This window comes from Falco cherrug, chromosome 7, assembly GCF_023634085.1.
Source record: "Falco cherrug isolate bFalChe1 chromosome 7, bFalChe1.pri, whole genome shotgun sequence".
Lineage (NCBI taxonomy): Eukaryota > Metazoa > Chordata > Aves > Falconiformes > Falconidae > Falco > Falco cherrug.
In genome coordinates, this window is record NC_073703.1 from 25,502,458 (window position 1) to 25,524,306 (window position 21,849).

At 38.7% G+C, this 21,849-nt stretch overlaps 1 protein-coding gene across 4 annotated transcripts in view; it reads left to right on the plus strand.

Annotated features, from left to right (window-relative positions):
- FANCM (FA complementation group M) overlaps nucleotides 1–21,849 on the plus strand; it is a 75,903-nt gene that overhangs the window by 21,678 nt on the left and 32,376 nt on the right. For all 4 annotated transcript variants that reach the window (XR_008733041.1, XM_055715153.1, XM_055715154.1 and 1 more), the window contains exons 5-11: nucleotides 6,072–6,203; nucleotides 6,989–7,121; nucleotides 8,976–9,104; nucleotides 9,599–9,700; nucleotides 14,554–14,747; nucleotides 15,469–15,675; nucleotides 18,562–18,796. Coding sequence is in view for 3 of the 4 variants with exons in the window: in XM_055715153.1 (XP_055571128.1) it covers nucleotides 6,072–6,203; nucleotides 6,989–7,121; nucleotides 8,976–9,104; nucleotides 9,599–9,700; nucleotides 14,554–14,747; nucleotides 15,469–15,675; nucleotides 18,562–18,796 (1,132 nt within the window). In the remaining variant the exon portion in view is untranslated. The remainder of the gene's footprint in view (nucleotides 1–6,071; nucleotides 6,204–6,988; nucleotides 7,122–8,975; nucleotides 9,105–9,598; nucleotides 9,701–14,553; nucleotides 14,748–15,468; nucleotides 15,676–18,561; nucleotides 18,797–21,849) is intronic.

The following is a 21,849-nucleotide window of genomic DNA, read 5'->3' on the forward strand; positions in this document are numbered from 1 at the left end:
TGAGAATGAATAGTTGCTTACTTGAAATTATTTCTGTTTAGAGGATTGCCAAGCATCATTGCTGGAGATGAAGAAAAAAGAAACCAAAAATACAACCAAAAGAAAAATTATTTAAAATTACAGCTAAATTTCTCTGTGTGAGAAATGCCAGAGTACTGACTGGCTACCTGTGAGAGAGAGACTGATAGGAGTTTAGGATGCTATTTTAAAGATCCACCTGCAGGAATTACTGTGTGTGTATTTTTTTTTTTTTTGTCTTTGGTTTGTGATATGCTTAGAAATTATGTACAAAGGACTACATTTTATAGAGTACTGAAGATGTATGGTGGGCTGTGTCTAGATGCTGCTGTCAGCTCAGATAATAGAGTAACTGATTGTTACTGGATTTGAGCAAAGCTAATTTCTGTTGTATGTTTTTCCCCCACTAACTTGTTAATTTTGTTTGTGACTGCTGGCTAATAAATAGTCACTCTTGAAATAACGTGGTTTTGGTAGTGCTGTATTCTTTGTGCTTTCCTGGCAGGTTATATCTCTGCATATATAAGAAAAATAAATATTCAGTCTTGCAAGTTGAGACTACGAAGCATCCTCGGTAGGGTGCTTCTTTCTATCTGATGGCTAAGCGATGACATTTACTGGGTGGCATATTGATATAGAAGAGCCACTTATAAACTCTCAAGTGAAAGAGTAAAAATGTTCTTGGTGAAATTAGTTGAAAAGTAAAAACTGTGTAGACCTTTTTTTGTAACTTTTAAGAAATGAAAATGCTGCAATAGGAGAAAACCAAGGTGCTAGAAGAGGACAAAGTGTTATATCTTTTTGATGAATACCAGCCTCCAGGGAAGAATGGTATAGGTCCAGTGTGTAACAGGCTCCTGGAGAGCGGGAAGACTGTGAAGTGTCTGAATGAGTTAATATAAACTTGACAACAAAACTTTCAGAGGTGCCAAGATCATTACTAGGCTGATCAGTATTGGTTCTGGAGAATTATAAGGTCACCTCAGAAACACTGCGCCCTGCTGTGTCCCTGCTGCTTTATTTTCGTTATTGGAAAGATAAGAAAATGTCAGTAGAAAGCTTACACAAAATAGCACTTTCCTCTTTCTTGTTTAGAGTTTGTTTGTCATGGCTCTGAAGTTTTACAGGGAGAATAACTAAAAGTGAGCACTAGTCATAGCTCCAAATGCCTTTCTCTGTTGCCTTCCCTGTCAGAAACCCAAATACTTTTTTTCTGTTGATAGTTGTCCTCCTTCCCTTCTTTGATGTACTATACTATGGTTTGAGAGGCTTCATCAAATGTTTATGTTTAAAGTACAAACTTTATGTACTTTGTGGGCCTGAAAGTTTTCTTTAGTCAGGTAAAGAATACCCATATGCTGCCCTAGCTCATCCGTGAGATACCGCCCTGGGGCTGGCCTGTTCTCCTATCGCTGCTGGGCTCTGTGACCCCAGGTGCTTTCATTTTTGATGGATTCTCAAAATCCTCTCACTAAGCCTGCAGTTACGGTTGGCAGTGACTAAACATGGTTTGTTACTGGGACTTCCTTCTGGAAGTTACTTTCAGGAACATCAGGTTTTCCGCACTGACACGTCTCAAGATAGCATGGTTTGTGAAACCCAAACCTTTCTATTTTCAGTCCTAAAACAAAACAATGAATGCTCTAGATCTTCATCTGACCTTCACTGGGGCTGCTGTTCCCTGGAGCTGTAGAAGGCCCTGGCTGCATTCACGCCTTCCTGAAAAGTTTTTGCTCTCCCCTCAGACAGTATGATCACAACTCTGTTGTGAAGACTTGTGATAGATACACCTTCTGAGCTGGTTTTCCAGCTGTGGGTGGTGGGGCCAGAGCCTGGAAGAAGGTGATTCTTTCCCTTTCTTGTCTTCCTTCACCCTCTTTCTTGAAAACTTGAAAATCTGGAACAGAGTGGTAACAGTGTGATGTCCATGTGGTGCACAGCCACAGCACAAATCTTTGAGTTCTGGAGTTGCTTGAGTTGCTTCCATGCCCTTGGTTTTAGTGGTCCCTTGTTAAGGCAGGCCACTGTGTCGGTGGTCTGTGTTCACATTCTCGCACACCTGTAGGTGTGATGGTACCTCACCACCACACAATGTAGTCTCATCTTCTTGCACACCAATTCTGCGTCTGCCCCAGCACGTTTGAAAGGTCTCTGTGGTCTGTTGGGCACTGAAGATGGCTGGAGCTGGGTGAGTTGGGAGAGCAGGGAAAGGAGATGAAGGGAGGTGACAGCTCTATTTAAGTACAGTGTGACTGTATAAAAAACCAAACAGTCAGGTGTATCAGTTGAGGCTGGGTGTGCTGTGGAGAGCTTCTGGCGCTTAACCTTTCCTGTGGATAGAAGTGGACCTCCTGAGCCTCTGTTTTGTGAAGATACAGTCTGCTTAGTGGCTGGATTCTCTCAACCCCCTCCTTCTCCACTCTGAAAAAAAAAAAAAGGAATACAAGCAGTTATTTATGTGTGGCAGATTTCTTGGTTTTCTTTGGTAAAGAAGGCTTGCAAATCTGCAGTAAAATAATTAGGCCGGGTCATTTCTTTAGAGCCTTTGTTTTTTACTGTGCCAAGAGAAAAGAGATTAATAGCAGGGTTTTTTAGTGGGGTGTAGATGAAACGGTAACGGTTCTTTGCCTTGCCAGTTCGGCTTGTAATGCTCATGGTGGTCCTCAGCTAATGTTGTAGCTCCAAATGGCAGGTCCTAAGCTAATCTCAGGTACATGCTTCACAAAAGCAGCATGATTTGCTGTGGAAGATACCTTGTTCAGCAAAAACCTCTGTGTTCTTGTCAAGTTTAGTGCAGTACGCAACAACTTTGCCACGTTGTCTGTTATATATTGGTAGGAAACCTGTCATCTTCCTGAACTCTATTTAGTGAGTTAGCAGAAGCCGTGAGTCCTAGTAAGCGGTTAATTTAAATTAGTTCTACAGTTCTGTTTTTAAATGGATAACATAAGGCTTAAGTGTTTTGGAAAGATTGAGGAGACTTTCTAGAAGTATTATCTTTTTAATTAAAAATAAAGGTACGGAGGCAAGATAAATGTAATTACTCTGAGTAGTGCTTGTTTCTGTGTCTCTTCTAAGTAGGTTATGTTTGCTGTTCCTTATTAGTTTTGAAGCTCCAGGTGACTGGATCCTGCTGTCTTCTATAATAGTCTTCCTTGGTTTGTTTTGCAGAAGGTGATTAAATCAGACAGGGGTGTACAATGAGCAAACAGTGACAATATAATTTTCTTACATGTTATAAACTAGGTCAAGGGATGAAACATAAAATTACGTGTAATGGAGATATCTTTTTAAAAAGCTATGCAACAATTATAGGAAATAATAAACCAGTGCTGAACTATTATACTTATGTGGGCATTACTTTTTAATGAAAAAATTAATTTTTTTTCTAGAGAAACATATTTGTGTTCAGAGACTGACTTCTTTTCTACTACACAAGACATAGTTTAAACTTGGTCTTCAGCATTTCAAGTGTCCTCATGTCCAACTGTTTAGAGTTTGGTGGGAGGGTAAAGAGCTATTTCAGTGGCATCCCATTAAAATGAACACTGAGTTATCCCTTGCATGGTCAACATTTATTTATATTTTTAGAAATACTTTTTTTTTATAAGCTGGCACAAACATTTCTATTTCTGTCCTTTTAAAATTGACTTGTCAGATATAGGCCAGATTCAAAAACAAACTGTTTGGTAAAAGGAAGTTTTGAATTTTAAACTCTTAAAACTAAACCAAATATGAGATATTAATTTCTTATGCATTTAGACTTCTAAGTGGCTTGGTGGATGTTCTTGACTGTATTTTAAGAAAAGATTATTTGATTTCTTTGTATTTTCTTTTCCTCTGGAAATTCCTAGCAATAGTGTAGTTTTCTGTTGGTGTTCACTTGTTGGAGTTACTAGTGTTAGTTGTTTGTTTGGTCTAAGTAATCCATTTGTGTTAATTAGAAGGAATGCTTCAAGATGGAGGTCTCTTGACTGTGCTTCGCTTTGCCCCGGTAGCCGTGTGAGGCAGTGACCCAGGCTCCCTGTAGGTAAAGGTAAACCTGAAGATGAGGGTTGGAAGTGCCTTGGGGCTCTTTGGCCCGCACAGCTGGTCTGGCATCTACTGCCCCAGGAGACCTGGAGCAGGCAGTGCTGCTCAGCATCATCCTGCCCTCGTCCCTGCTCCTGTGGGCATCGCCTCTAGGCGCGAGCAGGTGAGCTGAACTAAAAGCAGCAAGCTGCCCGAGACGTGGTATCCCATTCTGAAGGCCCAGAGCAAGGAAGAGGAGCAACCTAAGATGCCCCAAAGCATTCAGAATTTAGGCTTTGTTTCTATTGTCAGCAGCCTTTATCTGTTGTAATCTGCTTAGCCTGCTGACTCCAACTAGCTGTTTTTGAAAGACCTGCAGGCATGGAGTGGGCAGTGTGGAAATTCCCCAGCCCATTGTTTCCCCAGTTTCGATGGTGCTTTTGCAAGTTTTCCTTCACCCTTCCAAAGTTTTCTTTGCCTTTTTGATTCTTTGGGGGATTGATGCCACTGTAGTTGACAGTGGCAATTATTCCCACCCTTTTTCTCAGGATTGGCCATTTAATGCCATATAGGCACTGTATGCAGAGTAAGAAGCTAAAGGAATACCATATTATAAAATAATCAAAGTTACTAAGCTGCCACTGTATTGCCAGGGTAGTATGAGTAGACTGTGGTTGTTACTAATATTTGTGCATCCTAACAGGCTCTAAAAGCCCAGCATACACTACGTGTGTGACGAGGACAAATGGAGTGTTGTTACTTAGTGTATAAACACGCATTTTACTTTTACGGTTGTCTTTCTCTTCCTGTTTAGGGCATTTTGTCTTTGCAAGCTGAAGAGGTACTTAGTTCAGTATTGTGCGAGGCCTGAAAGTTATACCTGTTTCTGTTGGTTCAGTTGTACCTGATCTTCAGAGGGCTGAAAGACCAGCAATAAAGGGATTAGGTGTTTGTTATGCTATAGCCTTCTTAGTGTCGTTCTGCTGAACCGGTGTTAAAATGCCTGGAAGACTTGGGGAACACTGCATGCATGTAAGGGAACCATCTGCTGGCAAACGAAACCAAGCCTGCCTCTGGAGAAACTTGTTATTTTGCACCAAGATGTTCTTGGTGCTACTAGCCAAGTGGGCCAACAGATTGTAAGTAGTTTTTGTAGAACAAATCTGATTACTCCAATTATTACAGAGTTAGCGCTCATGCAAAACTAAGTCTATGAAAAAAATTCTGACCACCTAAGGCTGAGAAACAAACAGAGGAAAAACAGGATTAAGATGAATTAGTGCAGTTCACTTTCCCTGTTTCACAGATGTGGAAAGCAGATACATGTGATGTATGAAAACAAATTGTCTTTTGGCACAGCTTCCGAAAGAAATGGGGCACGCTGCTGTGCCAGGCCCATCTGCCGGATGCTCATTCCACTCTGCTCACATCTCCCGACTCCTATCCCTTCCACACACAACTTGCTAACCTGTTGGCTGGTCCTCCACCTGCAGTAATTTAGACTTCTCAAAGATGAATACAGGTTTCCTGAGACTGAAATGCCATTCAGGTTAGGGGTTACTAGTGAGTGGGAGCTGCAGCATGAGTTCAGTATCTGGTTACACGTCTCTTTCGTTTCCTCTCTGCTGGGTCAGTACTTGTGCGATTATAAAAGCACAGCCTGTGTTTCCACTTCCTAGTTATCTGATGGATATGGGGTTTTCTTGGGGGCAGGAGGATGTTTGTCTGTAGAATGGAGGGCACAAATCCTTAGGGAACTGAGTTTTAATAGTTCTACTGGTCTTAAAAAAAAATCTGTAAATAAGCCTAGAAACATCCTAATAATGGAGAACCTTACGGTGAGGCTAAGCACTGCGTTGTCATGTGGTACAATGACAAATTATTTAGAAACCAGTGTAGTTTGTTTTGAAAAATCCAATGTTTCAAATAAAATAAATGAACTGCTTGTGTTCTGTTGTGTAAGAGCTGTAAAAATAAAACTACTTCAAGGGGCTGAATACATACCTTCACATCTTTTGTATACTTCTGTGTTTTCTTTGCAGGTGCTAGAAACATTTGCTGGACGCCTGATTAAAATAGGAGTTTTAGCAAGACGGGATATTCCCAGCCTTACAAAGTACCAGATAATTCTAGCAAGAGATCAATATAGAAAAAACCCTTCTTCAAAAAATATGGTAAATGTCTTTATTTCATGTTATTAAAGTAGTGAATAATAAAGAAAGAAATAGAATAAAAAGTTTCCTGATACATTTTAAGTTAATTTCCTTTGTAACATTCTACTTTTAGCCCTGGAATAAAATATGCTTACTTGTTCGACCTTTCTTGATGCTAATATAGGAAAGTTAAGGAAAAGTTGAAGAACTCAATTTCCAAACTGAATTTTTTTTGAGAACTTAACTTGGCAGTCAGTAATTACAATCTTATACTTTCCCCTCAGAACTACATCAGTGCTTCTATTTATCTGTAAATTGTCATGGAGTGTTCAAATTTTGCAAACTTTACAAAGAACATTATCTAGAAAGAAAAGACAAAAAAAGACTGAGTACCTTAAAAAGAACATTAGGAAATGCACTTCACAGTAGGCAAGCCAACTTTCCTGGCTTCAGTTTTGTAACCTGGGTAGACATGCTAGAAATGTCCTGTTTTGCCCAGCTACTGATTGATGGTTTCGCTGTCAGATCTTGAGTATTGCTGCATTGGAAAGTAATGAGCTAATCTTGGTAGATATTACAAGTATTTTAGGGAGAACACTGGAGGTGGAAAAAGATTGCCTTCATTGATCATTAAGAATTGTGTAACCTGTTTCCTGAAGGTTTTGATAGATAGACTACTCACTGTGCATTAGTTTGTGCTTTGGCTCTTTTTTAGATGTCAATCTTATTTTTGTCAGAAGAATGGCAGTATGATTCCTGCTGCTTATCAACTTCCTAATTTAATGATGACTCTTTTCTTTTTAAAGGAAATACATCAAGGCATAATTGAAGGGGATTTTGCACTTTCTATCAGTTTATATCATGGTTATGAGCTGCTGCTGCAAATGGGAGTACGATCGTTATTTATGTACCTTTGTGGAATTATGGACGGATCAAAAGGTGAAATATCTTCAGAAACATCCTTCCTTTTGTGTTCACTCACTCTCATTTAATTCACCTCATCTGTACAGCTAACTGTGCCCAAAAGAGCTTATGTAACAGATGGATTGCAGATGTAATTAGTATTTTGTTCCCCCCCATCCCTGTTGGAAATATGTTAGCACAATGTTAAAGATAGAGTATCTTTGGGAAAGCAAATACGTCTATATGGCAGCAGTTCTGAAAAAAATAAGGAACAAACAGAACGCAGAGTAAGTGGCAGTAGCATTTCTGGAGAGATGGAGAATAACCATTAAACAATTTACACTGAGAAATCGTTTGGTCTTGTAAAGCAATTCGCCCCCCTATAGCAAAACTCATATATGCGTGAGTTTGGAGCGTCTTTGCCAGAGGATTACAGAATTAGATACATCACACTGGAAGTTCTATCCCAGCTGTGCAACATCTTCTGTGCTCACAAAGCAACATATAAAGCTGTTACTGCCTTTCTCTGTACCTCTTCTCATTTTCTCGAATGAGACAACAGTGCACACTATTCCAAATCTGCATACAGCATGAATTCATACAGCGAGGCAATAATATTTTCTGTTCTGGCCTTGTCTCATTTTCCTCGTTCTACCACTAACGATTATGTGTCTTTTGCAACTCTCCATGGCCATTTTTAGACCTGTTGGGTTGTCATTGCTATCTGGAAGACCTGGTTTGGTGCTGATACCTTTTTTGAGGGGACAAGTTTCAACATGGCAATGTCAATCCAACTGCAAGCTTTTTAAACACTGGATGTGGGAAGGGAAGGTTCTGGCTTTTCATCCATGTGGCTGTCAGGTTTCTTGCTTTGTTTTGGTTTACACTTAGCTGTGTGACTGTGTGTTAACTTAGAAAAGCTAGCCTGCCTGCAGCCCTGCTTGATTAAAATGACACTGCTTCATCCTACGTCTGAACCAAAAGCATACAGTGCTTGCTTCATATTATAGAATATCTATAGGATATGTTTTTATAGTATACATGTACTAATAATTTCTCATTTAATTTTATGTTTTTGACATTTTTACAATTTATTCCTTTCGTGCATGCAGATTTTTACATTTCTGATGGTATAGTTCTGTTAGACCTGGGTAGCGGAGAGTATTTCATGTATTTCCAAGCTTCTCAGATTCCTTAAATCCCTGTCTGCTATTGAAAAATGATCAATGGAAAATAGTTCTAATAAATAGATCTTCTGTGCTGGTGTTCTGATCAGTTTGGTTTCTGGTTTGAGCAGAAAAAAATTCTTTTCAACACCAACGTGAAATCATTCAAGAAACTTCTTATATTTAGCTTTTAGTCTAGGTTCCCTCCTCTTTGAGTAGCTTGGCAGCATTTCATGGAGTCACAGGATAGTTTGGGCTGGAAGGACCTTTCAAGATCATCTAGTCCCACCCCTGCTGCCGTGGGTAGGGACCCCCCCCCCCCCCCTCCCCCAGCCCAGGCTGCTCCCAGCCCCATCCAGCCTGGCCTTGGGCACTGCCAGGGATGGGGCACCCACAGCTGCTCTGGGCAGCCTGGGCCAGCGCCCTGCTGCCCTCATTTCTGGATTGGATGGCCTTTCTAGTGCTAAATGGTTGATGTAAAACTTTAGTTTACCTGCAGAACCAGGCTTCTGTCTGTACATATATTTTTCACGTTTGAATTCTGTAATGGCATCTTCCCTAAAGAAGTATTGGCGCAAAGCAATATTTATTACATTTTCTAAAGCTAACGTTTCTCTTGGCTCTCGAAAGGAACTTGCTACTTTTGAGAAAGCTTGTCCAAAGGCAGCAAAAATGATACTTGCTCGGGAGATTAAATACTAAAGTATTTCAACTTTTTACAAAGGATTAACTCGTACAAAGAATGAACTTGCTCGTAATGAAGACTTCATGAAGCTGTATCAGCAGCTTAGAGACATGGTTTCAGACACATCTGCGGCTTCAGCAAATGGAAATGTTTGCAAGAATGGAACAGGTCAGTATTTCCTTTTTAGGGACAGAATATTTGCTTTCTGTTTAAACAAAACACATACCTCTGCATAGTTTGTAGAGGCAGGAAGCTACTCATTGTGATACACGTGGCTGGTATGTTTTTGATTCCAGTTTGTTTTCCTCAGACTTTTACCTATCTGTCTACCTTTCCTCAGTGGTTTTAGCTACCTTCAAACATGTTATCTATATTTGAAGTTATTAATTTGAGTGAAGATGAAAGGTTAAAATATATTTATATTTGACTGAATATCTTTTATAGTCTGACTGTAACAAAAGTAACAATGCTTTCTAAAAAAACTTGGTTTAACAAATGTACTTCTGTAAGTAGTTTACTAATTTGTTTAGGTCAATGCAATTAGAGCTGATGTCAGGAATTTGGATGTCTGACTCATAATGATAATGGGAGGAAATGTTCATTAAACCTTCATACTTGTTGCAGGTTTAGTTATATCTTTAATTGCTTTATTTCCATTTCAGTGTTTGAAAATAAAAAGGAATTTTTCTATAGCCATCCAAAATTAAAGAAATTGGAGGAAATTGTAATAGAACACTTCAAATCCTGGAAAAAGGGATGTTCTGGTAAGTAGCAAGTCAAAGAAAAAATATCTGAACAGTTGAACCTGTGGATGAAAACAAATAATATCCTACCAAATTTATTTCCTAATTTGTTCAAGTGCTTCTTTATTGTTCTGTATGTTTGTATATGTTTTGTATGGAAAAGTCCTCTTCAGAAGAACTATACCATAACACTACTTTAAGAAAAAAACATTCTATAAGTTATTATTCATTTGATTTAAGCTGTTAGAACAGTTTATATAAAAAATAGTGATAGTAAACTCATTCCTAGTGCTACTATGTCTCAAGATTTTCATGGTCACAGAATTTGTTCTGGAGACCATCACTCAGTGCAGTGCTACCATTACCTCCTGCAGTTACATGCAACATATTTATGGAGCTTAAGGATAAAAGTGCTGTTATCCAGCCTGTTGCAAAGAATGACAAACTCTAAGGCATCAATTTGAAGTTTAAAACCTTCAGTTGCATTCATCCGTGTCTCATTTTTTTCATCTTGACTGAAATGGAGAACAAAAATATGTCATACGGTAGCATTGAGACTATGAAACAAAGTATTCTGAATCGTTCAGATGTCTCTGGAATTAGGAAATTTCAGCTTTTTGATCCAGTTGCTGCTTTTGGAATGGCGATATCAGTAACTAATTGTTTTTGCAGCTTCTTTACTTTTTTCCGTGTCTATTTGGATCATTGTGCTCTGTGAAGTTCTGATGATTTCTGACCTGTCCTTCCATTTTGTTTTTGGTTTGGGGTTTTCTTTTTCTTATCTTAGATGCTTGATTCTCAGAATACACTTTAAATGATGGCTGCTTTCTAGTAGGCGACTTTAAGTTTCGTCATTTCTGGGTTTGTTAGTTTAGAATATGTCCAAATTCACTTAATCAAATCACTTCTCCCCTCCACCCCCCTTTCCATTCATACTTCTTTCTGTCCTCCCTGCCTCTGTCCATGCCACTGTCTTGTTTCCTGTAACGGTGTCTTTCTAAGCTATTCCTTTTGTTTTCAAATTCTGTATTCTGTACTGGAGTTATTTTAACTGTGTTCTATATTTAACACTCTTCCATCTTCTTTTGATAGCATGGATTTTTGCTGTCATATGAATCCCATCAGATATGTTTTACCTTGCAATGTTGGTCAGACATGTCTTTTAATATTACTAACAGGTAATTAATATACAAATATTTTGATTTTGTGTTTTGTGTCTGTGTGCATGAACCTCTGAAGTGAGTAGACATGAACCGTAAATATTTACTGTTATAAATGCAAAATTACAGTAATTGTGAAAGAAGAAATGCATAATATTTTGTGGCATAGTTGGTGAGCTATGGTACCACATTTGGTTATATCCTGAGCTAGGTGTGTTCGGCTTTCTTGCTGTCCTTCCTTGCTCCTGTTCCCTGTAACCTTCTTTATCCTCGTAACTAATGTGCAAGGCAAGGCCGTGGGGGATATAATGCAGAGTCCTGAATGTAGTTCTCTCAATGCATGTAGTTAATTTTTCAAGCAAGTACAAAAAAACAGTCCTCAAAGCAAGGTCAGAAAGCACTTTACAATTCATAGACTGATCACAGAGTTGGAGCTATTCTAGTAACCTAGGGAATGTAGTAAGCTCCAGCTTGTGTCTCCTGTAGAGCTTGTGTATCTCCAAACCAAATGCACCGGGCAGTAGACAGAAATAGTGAGACACTGAATTTATTTATTTGCCGCCTTATTCACTGTGTCGTGGTGTCTCTGGTGATACCTTTTGAGCAATAACCCCAAACCTGTATTTCTACCCTTAATCCCTGTTTCTTGCAAGTAAACTCTAAATTCACATGTACACAAGTAGTTACACCCTAATTTCTGGTTTTGGACTCTGGCTGAATAGAGTACGCACCCATGTCCTGATTTCTCCCTCCTCCAGACAAGAATTTGTCATGAGTCTGTCAACAAAAATTTGAGTACTTATTAGGATTCCAGGCATAATTGCATGTATCTTTGCTCCATCAGAAGGGTCTGAAATAAAAGCCTTAGTCATTATATGAGCAGTGGAAAATACATGCAGCATTTGTTTCAGGAACCCATGCAAGTGTGTAGTATTTCTAGGGAAAAAAAAAAATCAGAAGCAAACAAAACTCCTGAACTTAACTCTGCTTTGTTCCAATTATGCATTACTGAACTACTCTGCATCATAACTTATTGTGTTTATTCCCATGTAATTTTCAAAACAAATAAGTACTTCTGCAGAGCATTTTCCTTGAAAAGCCATACATTTGAGACAGAGAGTGTCAGTACCTCTAAGTCATTAGCCGTATCGGGAACAACGCTAGCTCTTTTTGCTGCATTTGAAATGAAACCTCTCACATGAGAACTTGTGGGAGTAGTGCCAAGTTGCTTGTGCAAACTAAACCACTTCCAACTAGTGATCAACCAGGTTATGTCTGAGCTTCCTGAGCACGTAGCTATCACCCCTGCTTTGCCAGATGGACTTACCAGCAATTCAGGTAAGTGCAAGATAGCATTCTAGCCAGCCCTTAAGAAATGTAGGCTCAGCATAATGAGCTTCTCCCAGTTAATCTTCCATACCTGGATTACTTGTCAGATTGATTATGGGCTGCTAACGTGTTGAATTTTCTAAGTCTGGCTTTAGGTGAGTCAAGGAAGTAATGGCAGCAGTGTATCTGTATATTTTTTTTTTTTTTTTTTTTACAGTACAGGGGCAGATGCTACTGAGCATTATTGCTATTCAAGTCATGAGACTGTGCTAAAAATAGCTATAGAATAATGTTGTTCAGTGTAAAGATTGTGAAGGAGAGTAACATGAACTCATGTAAGATATGTCCAACCTGCACTTATTATGAAATATTTAGCTTTTCAGTCTTCTCTGGATGGCAAATTATGCAGAACACATTATATCAGTGTTGCAATTGTCTGGTTCCTAGCTAAAAATATTGAATCATATTCACAGCACAGTTTCATTTCTAGGCCCTCACTGGGGACTGGTTTTTGTATTTGACAGATGACCTCCCATTCCACAGTGCAGTACAATATCACAGAATAATTTAGCCTAGTTGGAAGAGACCTCTGGAGATCCTCTTGTCTGACCTCCTTGGCTGTCAGCCTCAAGAGTGAATTTGTTTTGACCCGAGGCAGCCATCTTCATAATCTGCCTGCGGGCTCATCTTAAATGGGCAGAACAGTTAGCTTCGGTTTCTCCTTTCTGACTTAAGCTGCTGAAAGCATTTCTGCATGTAGATGCATGCAACTAAAAACTAAACTGGAATTTCTGATAGTTGGTCAGAAATATACACATACTTACCTGTTACACTTAATGCTTTAACTTCAAGGAACAGGTTGACACTGGAATTACAGGCATAGTGTGAAACTGTTGTCAAGCTCCAAGTGACTGTTCTTTGGATGTTCGGGAAACAGGTTTTTACACATTCAGTCTTGAGAATTTGAATTCTTTGTCTAACCTTTCTTTTAATGAGATAAAGGTGTTTTGTGGAGAATTGTGCAAAAGTTCTTTATCGCTGGGAATCTGTTTGGCTTGATCTGAGGGCTGTGGCTAGGTAATGCATGCAAGCTGTGCCAATTTCAAATATTCATATATATACAATACAATACCGGTTGTATCCTTTGAGAGTCTGTTTTTTTAACATGGTAGGTTTTTACTTTGTAGCGTGCAGTAATGGGCATGTTGGTTTAGTATTTGGTTAAGTGGAAGCTGACTCTTCAAGATTTGCGTGTTGCATAGATAGCTTTTGCTTGTGCTCATGAGGGCAGATACCATTATATGTTTAGAAAAAAAGAAAAAAAACCTACAACCCCAAAACTTAGTGCCCAAAGACAAAAACTGTGATGGTATAACTTAAGAAACATGGTTTTGGTCAAAGGCACCTTGCTAAAAAATTCTGTATCAATGCAATTATTTTTCCCTTTTCTTTGAAAAGGGAAAAGATATCTTTGATGTTGAAATAAGAGATAATCAGTTGTGATCAGCATCCCTGGAAGTGTTAAAAAAAAAAAAAAAAAAAAGGTGTAGATGTGGCATTTAGGGACATGGTTTAGTGGTGGACGTGGCAGTGCTAGGTTAACGGTTGGACTAGATTTTCTGAAAGGTTTTTCCAACCTAAATGGCTCTGATTCTATGATGGGAGATCATTCAGAGCAACAAATTATAGTGTCAAGGTAAGTTCTTGCACATTTCTGCTGTCATGAGGATCCTAAGCTGTAGAACTAGAGATAGCTTGCTCTAGTAAATCATAGAAAGTTGATCGACATCTCTTTTGTTCTACCGTGCTGTATCCTAGACTAATGGTAACTGGTTTTCATTGCTATATATTGCTAACCTCAGCTGGCCTGGGGACATTTAAGTAGCAGATTTAAAAGTCAAATTGTAGGCTTTTTGAAAGAAGGCATCTTAAACTTGTTTTAAGACACTTGCCATCAAACCTGAGGTTTTTAAAGTAACATTAATAATGGTAGCTCAGACATCCTCACCATAGTTGGTGTACATTCTCCAAAATTAGAATACTGCTTTGATTCCAAAGAGCAATTGTTTGAGCATTTTCTGGGATATTGGCCTAAATAGGCCGAGAGAGGCTCCTAATTGCCAGTTTTCCCTGCTGTTTTGGTTGTGGTTTTTTTTATTATTATTTATTTACTTAGATTTATTATATTTTTTTAATTACATTTCTTTTGAATAAAATTTCTTTGAAAAAAACCAAAATGAGATATGCTTTTACAAAATCTTCCCAGTAAGTGAGATGAGAGCTGTGAATGTGTAGCTTGTGGGATGACCTGTCCTTACTTTTTTATTGGCAATTATTTTTAAATGATGCATAAAAATGTTTTTCCGGCTTTTCAAAATTAAACAGATCAGGTCACAGCTGAAAGTACATCTGCAGACACTGTGGATACCAGAGTGATGATCTTCTCATCGTTTCGAGATAGCGTGCAAGAAATTGCAGAAATGCTTTCCAGGCTTAGCCCAGCTGTTAGAGTAATGATGTTTGTTGGCCACTCGACAGGAAAGAACACAAAAGGCTTCACACAAAAGGAACAACTTGAGGTAAAGAAAAGATGAGACTTGTATTAGGAAATGGTGATAAAGAGTATTAATTGTGTAAACAACTACATGAGTATCAATAGCGATTGTATGGCAGTGACTGAATTTTAAAGTGTCATTAGTAAGTTCCTATATAGTTTAATTGCTTTTGGAGTATCCAAAATTATACTCGCTGAACAGAATGTGAAAGTAGAAATATTTTATATATTTACATTATATTAACTGCTAACTTACATATATTTGAAAATCTGGGGAGATAGTCAAATACTTGCTTAGGTTTTTTTTTTTTCCTTGTATGTAGAAAAAATAAGATATATCCTTAAATTTTGATCTAGCAAAGTTTAAAAAAAAAAAAACAAAACAAAACAAACAACCACAAAAACCCTACCACAGAATGCAGCTCCCCCTCAAAATGCCCCAAAATACTTAATTGCAAAGTTGGGAAGAATCAGTTTTAGAAGAATTACATGATTGGAGTCAGAATAAGGTGTTCTTTTTTCCCCCCTTTATTTTAGAATTGAAGAGTTGATATGTTGCCATTGATAACGTTAGCTTGTGGCATTTGATTGTGAGCTAGTAGTTGACAAATTGAGAAAGACTTAATTTTGTAGTTTTAAAATATAAATTAACTTTTTCAACTTCTGTCTGAACCTAAAAAACCTGCAAAGTGTATATAAGGGGCTTTTGGCTAACCTGTTAAATCTAGTTTTAATCACTTATTCAGGTGGTAAAACGCTTTCGTGAAGGTGGGTATAACACTCTGGTCTCTACCTGTGTTGGGGAAGAAGGCTTAGACATCGGAGAAGTGGATCTCATCATCTGCTTTGACGCTCAGAAAAGTCCAATTCGCCTTGTGCAGAGGATGGGCCGAACGGGGCGCAGGCGGCGAGGCAGGATCGTTGTCATCCTCGCCGAAGGGCGGGAGGAACGGGTGAGTTGCTTTCTTCTCGCTGGGAAAACAAAGTGACTTGTTTAGTCTGTTCCAGGATACTATATTTGTATGTTTCAACTATTTTTTTAAAAATCGCAGCAATCCAGAGCACTCCTAGAACCATTTTAACTACCCCTACAAGTAAGTATAGTAGCCCACAATATTCGAAAAATATGTGCGCTTCCGTGATGTGAAGGGCTTGAACCCTTTGTAACACTTATTTTGTAGATGTATATTCTGAATTTCAGTTTATCCATTATTTTTTTTGCCAAGGGTACAGAACAAGGTGTAGATGAGATAGGGCTGGAGCTCGGCGAGGGGGAGGGCTGGCAGCGTCTCGCTCTGACCCGCTGACGACACTGTGCTTTCGGACAAGTGCTTAGTGGTAGCAGACTTGTGTGTGAGGTCTGAAGAGATCAGCTTAAGTGGAAATCTACTTTTGCTAAATTTCTGAACCTCAGCACTCAACTCGGAGTATAATTAATCATCTTTGAGCGCAGGCTGCCCTTGGTAAACTAATGTACCAGTGGCAATCTAAGCTGTGAGTTGTGAGCAGGGGGATGGAGTTTCAGCCGAGCTGGCACGCCGCCCGGCTTCATCCCGTGGGCACGCCGTTGTCGGACCTGCGCCAAGGAGGCTGGCACAGCCCGGGTGAGGGAGGAGGAGCAGGAGGCAAGGCAGTCCCTGTTGGCATCTCCTAGGTGAGCATGGGGGCAGAATAATGTGAACCTGCATCTTTACGTTTTCATTGTGTACCCCCTGTTTGAATGCAGGGCATTTTTAGGGTGCACGTCACTGGCTGAAATTGATTTTATTCTTCGCTGGTTTGGGTTACTTGTGAGGTTGGTTCTGAGTTGGTTCAGAATTCACGACAGAGACGTCTGAGATCTGTGTAAGCTAATTTGAAACCCAGAATGTCAGAGTCTTCCTATTATTGCATTTATTCCAGTCGGTGTTGTGCCTATGGTTTAATTTGCACGTAGCAGGCATTTAGTTCTAAATGGAGGTACAAAGAGTCCTGCCTGAGGAAAAAAGCCTCTTTGAAGGGATGGCAGTTAAAAATTATTAAAGTGAATGGTATTTGTAAGTAGATATTTTCTCCTGCTGCATATGAAGTCTGGTTACTACTGGAAGCTCTGCTCTGTAATGGAATATTAAAATGGTCCCTTAAATTCCTTGAGTGTCAACTAAAGTAGTTAGATTACTGGAATCTTCAGATTTTCTCAGGAATCTTTGAAGCAGAACCTTCTCCCAGGTAGGATAATATTTTTTTTTGTTTTGTTTTTTTGAGATCATGAAGTAAATTCAATTGCCGAACAATATTGGTTTTGTTTGATTTTGCTTGGGGGTTTTTTTGTTGTTGTTCTTTTGTTTGGAATTTTTCGTTTGTTTTTTTTCTGTTTTTGATTGAGTCTCCTTCCAGGTCTGTTAATGTGGGGATTCTTCCCCATCACATAACTTGCAGCCGAGTAATTAATGGTCTGGTATTAACTTGTGGGAATCTGTTTTAAAACAAACCACTTCAAGTCAATTATAAAGCTTTTAAAGACATTTTATCGGGAAAAATTAGTAAATGCAGGTCTGGAAGTTTGCCTTTCGACAAGAATCTTCTTTACAGAAGTGTTTATTACTCTGTTCCAGTACTTGCCTCCCCACGTTTCCCTGCCTGGTGCAGCTGTCCCACGTGGATGCACACTCGCTCTCAGCGGTGCGCTGCACGTCACGGGCTACACCCTGCTAATGCCCCGGCTTCCCTGAGCGTTCGGCTGACGGATCGTCTACCTTTCTAATTCGGCTGTATTCCATGATGTGCTGTGTTTTGGGATTTTTAATGTCTTGTGACAGCTTAGCTGCATGTGCATCAGCCTGGGAGGGAGCTGTTAGCTGCAGGTTTAAACCAGTAAAAAAAAAAAAGAAGCACCAGGGAGCTCATAGCCTCTCAGGCTCCTATCAGGCCAAGCTCTGTGAAACAAGGGAAAAGGAAACATCCTTTCTTAGTAACAGCAAAGTAACAGTTCTTTTAAGCAATGAGTTTGGTAATACATGGTTTTTTTCCCATAAAAAGAGTTTTCTGCCTGTTCTAGGATTAGAAAGATATATGTTGGAATGCCTGAGGGACAGTTTATTAGAGCTAGCTGTTAACCTCTTCCCGTTTTATTCAGAGAGCATATTCTTCTGTCTGTGTCCTCTAACCCTGGCTTCCAAAGATCACCTCTCAGAAGAGTGTAGCTGCTATAACATCACACTCAGAGCTCGTAGTCTGACTGGGTGTGCTGTCTCCATTGGTGACCTGTCAGAGAGACTCAGAGAAGAATATTAGGACAAGAAATATTTGTTTCTTTGCCCCCAGTTTCTTTCCTTAGTTTCTCCATCTTTGTCCTGGTTTCTCTGTTGCACAATAAAAATGAAGTGTAATTAAAAGAACTTGGAGCATGTATGACATTAACAAATAACCTTATGCCTTTTTTTGGCTTGACCTCCTTTTTTCGTTTCTGATGTAATCTAATTGACATCATGCCTGTATCTTACGGACTGTAAATTCCCACAGGCAAGGACTGTGTTTCTTTCTCTGTCAGGTGCTGTGCCGCCTTCTGATCTATTTACAAACACTAAAAAGCTGTACAGTGGCACTAGTTCAAGAACTTGAACAAGCAATTATGTTGACCTGCCTGGCGATATTGAGGGAAGACGCAATATGGTTGGCTCTCGGGGCCTTGCATCATATTTCGTTTTAATTGTGTTTGCAGAAAAAAACCTCCAAAAAACATTTTGATGATGGAACATAAAATAATGAGAAACCTGACAGACACTCAGATTTCTTTTACTTTTGAACAAATCATGTGAAAAAACAATCCAACAACATATGATTTATCTTTTCTTTTACAGACTTACAATCAAAGCCAGTCTAACAAAAGGAGCATCCACAAAGCTATTTCAGGAAACAAAATGCTTCATTTCTACCAGCATAGCCCACGCATGATTCCAGAAGGCGTAAATCCAAAGTTGCATAAAATGTTTATTACTGCTGAAAAATATGAACCAAGCAATTCAGGAAAGCTTTCCAAAGGGAGAAGACCTAGTTCCCTCCAGCATAAATCTGCTCTCTTTTCCTATGTCACCGGTAAGAGGATTATGGTGCTTTTCTAAGCACTGCGTAAGCTGCTATCTCATGTTGTTATATTACAGCACATCAAACCGGCATGCTCACATGAGTTTTGGGTCTCTAGGAAAAGCATAATTTCTGTCAGCTGTAGCCTTTTGACTATGATCCTGTGCTGACTGTTGCTCTGATTCCTCATCCTTTTCCTTTAACATCCTCAAATCACGGTCTTGTCCTTAAATATCTCTACTTCAAATCAGACATTCATTTTGTCTTTTTCCATAGAGCTTCTCATGGAGTCAGTGCCTGAAGGTCAGAAACTCCAGCTACAAACAGAAGAGGCAAATGTTAAGACGTCTTCTTAAAGGCTTCTGATAGACCTATGTCAGGCGGCATAACTGCCACTGAAATATTTAGTGATAATTCCGAGCCAAATCTGGTTTTGAGCTTTAACAGTTAGACTTAATAGTGGATTTTTTAATCAAAGAAAAGTACCTTTGTAAATGATAATAAAACAGAAATGCTTGAAAACTGAAGGATTTTGAGGGGAGCAAAAGGAGGAATCAAGGGTAGGCTATTTATATTGGAAGAAAATTAATCTAAAAAGAGATATGGCTCTTTAGTTGATGCAGTTACATGGCAATGAAATGCTCAGCAAACCGTACAAAATCATAAGATAAGAAGAAAGAGCTAAGTTTTGTAAATACTTGGAAATCATTGTGCTCGATCTCTTTGGTTAAGTGCTTTCTGTAAAGACCAATAGCAACTTCTTGAAAGAAAAAAAACCAACTCTTAAAAACTTCATATTTCATATTCACATAAAAACTCTTGGGAAACTTCGTATTTCAATCTCTGAGTATTTAGACTTTAGAATTAGTGTGTTTTAAATGCTTCTGATCACAGAAATTGTTACAAAAATCTGTATCTGATCTCTTTCCAAACACCATACAGGGCAAACAAAAGGCTGAACTTAGAAAGAGGAAGCAAGCTACAAAATATTGCAGAAGAAAATTCAACTTCCTCTTTGGCTTCCAAAACAGTTCATGCTATCTCCTGTTTTGCAGGGTAGGGACGTAACGGAGAGGAATTATTATCAAGAAATCAGTCTGTACATGCCATCCTCAGCCCAAACTTTTAAGTTTGCACATGCTGCAGACACAGCTGTAGCACAGTTGTGATGGTGCTCCTGGTGACGGTGCCCGTTATGCCTCCGGAGCCTTCTGTAAGGCACGCTTCTCTGGGGTTTGTGCACAGCCCGGGTGGCAGCCAGCGAGGAAAACCGAGGATGGAATAAACAGACACAACGTGCAAGAAAATAAGCAGAGCAAACCATAGAACTAAAATAATCGTTTTAGAAAGTTTCTAAGTTACTCTTAGGAAAGAGAAATGAGAGGCAGTAAGTGCATAAAGAAGATAATATGTGGAACATTATTTCCTGCTGTCTTTCAGCCACTTCAAAGGCTGTAATTACCAGGTTCCTTTTGTGTGAAATAGCCTAGCAGCTGCCACAATTGAAGTACACAGTGTGCACGGAGGTCTGCCAGTCGCTGAGGGTGAACATGATTGAGTGCCTGTCTTGCAAACAAGTGTTACAGGAGCGCAAATTATTGAACACCAGTTTGTGTTGAAGTCCCCTTCATTACTGTATGAAGCAAGTGGCTGTTTCTGATTTTAATGATAATGATTTTTGAGATAAAACTCAGAAAGAAGAGGAAGAAAGGTCTTGGTTTTTTCATTTTCTCCTCTCCTTATTTCAGTGCCCTTTCCACATTGTAAAATTGAAAAAAGCTAATAGTAATGAATAAGCTGTGTATGTTCTTATTTGTGCTTTCTTACTTTTCATTTGTTCTTGAGGTTCAGTTGTTCTTCAGGTTTGTCCATGGAAGAATACATGTTCACAGAAAGTGAAGTATCAAGGCCAGAAGTATCATAGTAATTTCAAGCATTCTCCTTTTCTACTAAAAATTATATATTTCCTGTACTTCATTTTATTCAATTTCTATTAATTTTACATTATCTTTCCATTTCACAACCTGTTTCATAAACTTTATGTTTTTCAGTACCAGAAGGACACGTTATTCTTGTCTTGTCCCATCACTAACCAAGTGTGTTCTTCAGTTATATGAGCTTTTCCTCAACAATGTAGCAACGAGATCAAAAATCCAATTACTTATCAGTCCTCTTATACTGTTTCTTACAGTTTGAGATTCTTTTCTCTCTCTGTTTTGTTTTTTGTTTGGTTGGTTTTTTTAATTGTGTTTTTTTACAGTGCTCGTGAAAATTAAATAGCCTATTAAGTGCAGTGATATCAAAAGTATTTTAAAAATAATAGCTTTGTGCTTAACATGGCTTAGACTCATTTGAGGAAAAATCTCTGAACATATATCTTTGGAGACAACTCATGGGTTTTTTTATGATCATCTTTTTTTTTTACTTTTAATGAGAATAACTGTCCCACAAAGTAATTGAAAAGATGGAAGTGCTGAAAGGTCTGGATAATCGTGTCTAACGTTATCTATGCAAGTTCTTTGCCAATCTTCCTGCTCTGTGAGAGGTATGAAACCACAATGAGCATGATAAAAAATAGCTGAGGTGCCTTAAAATGCACTCTCTGCATACCCTGTTGTTCCTGGTAGCTGAATGTGATTTTTAAGCCATCAGTTATTTCTTTTGTTTTTCTTTTTTTTCATTGCATTTGTCTAGATGAACTCTCATTTTTTTCAGATTGCATCAATTTATAAGTTGTCTATAGCTGTGGTTTTTTTGATCAATTTTATAATTTCATCGGGTTTTTTAATTGCTGTTTTTATCTTAACGAAGTACACTTCTTTTATTGTCTCTTTCTAAAATATGCCAATGCCTTCCTTACTCTTTTAGACCTTGGGGGGGTGGAGCTATGCCTTTCCAGTTGCCCATGTCTTTTAATATAGTTCTGTCCAGGCCTTTGGATGGCTGATATATTTTTCTGAGTTGATCTATCTGAATTAAACATGCATAGTAATGCACATCACCTTCTGAAATGATTGTCAGAAAACTACGGAAATACTGCAGAAAATTGCTGTTTTCGATGTTTA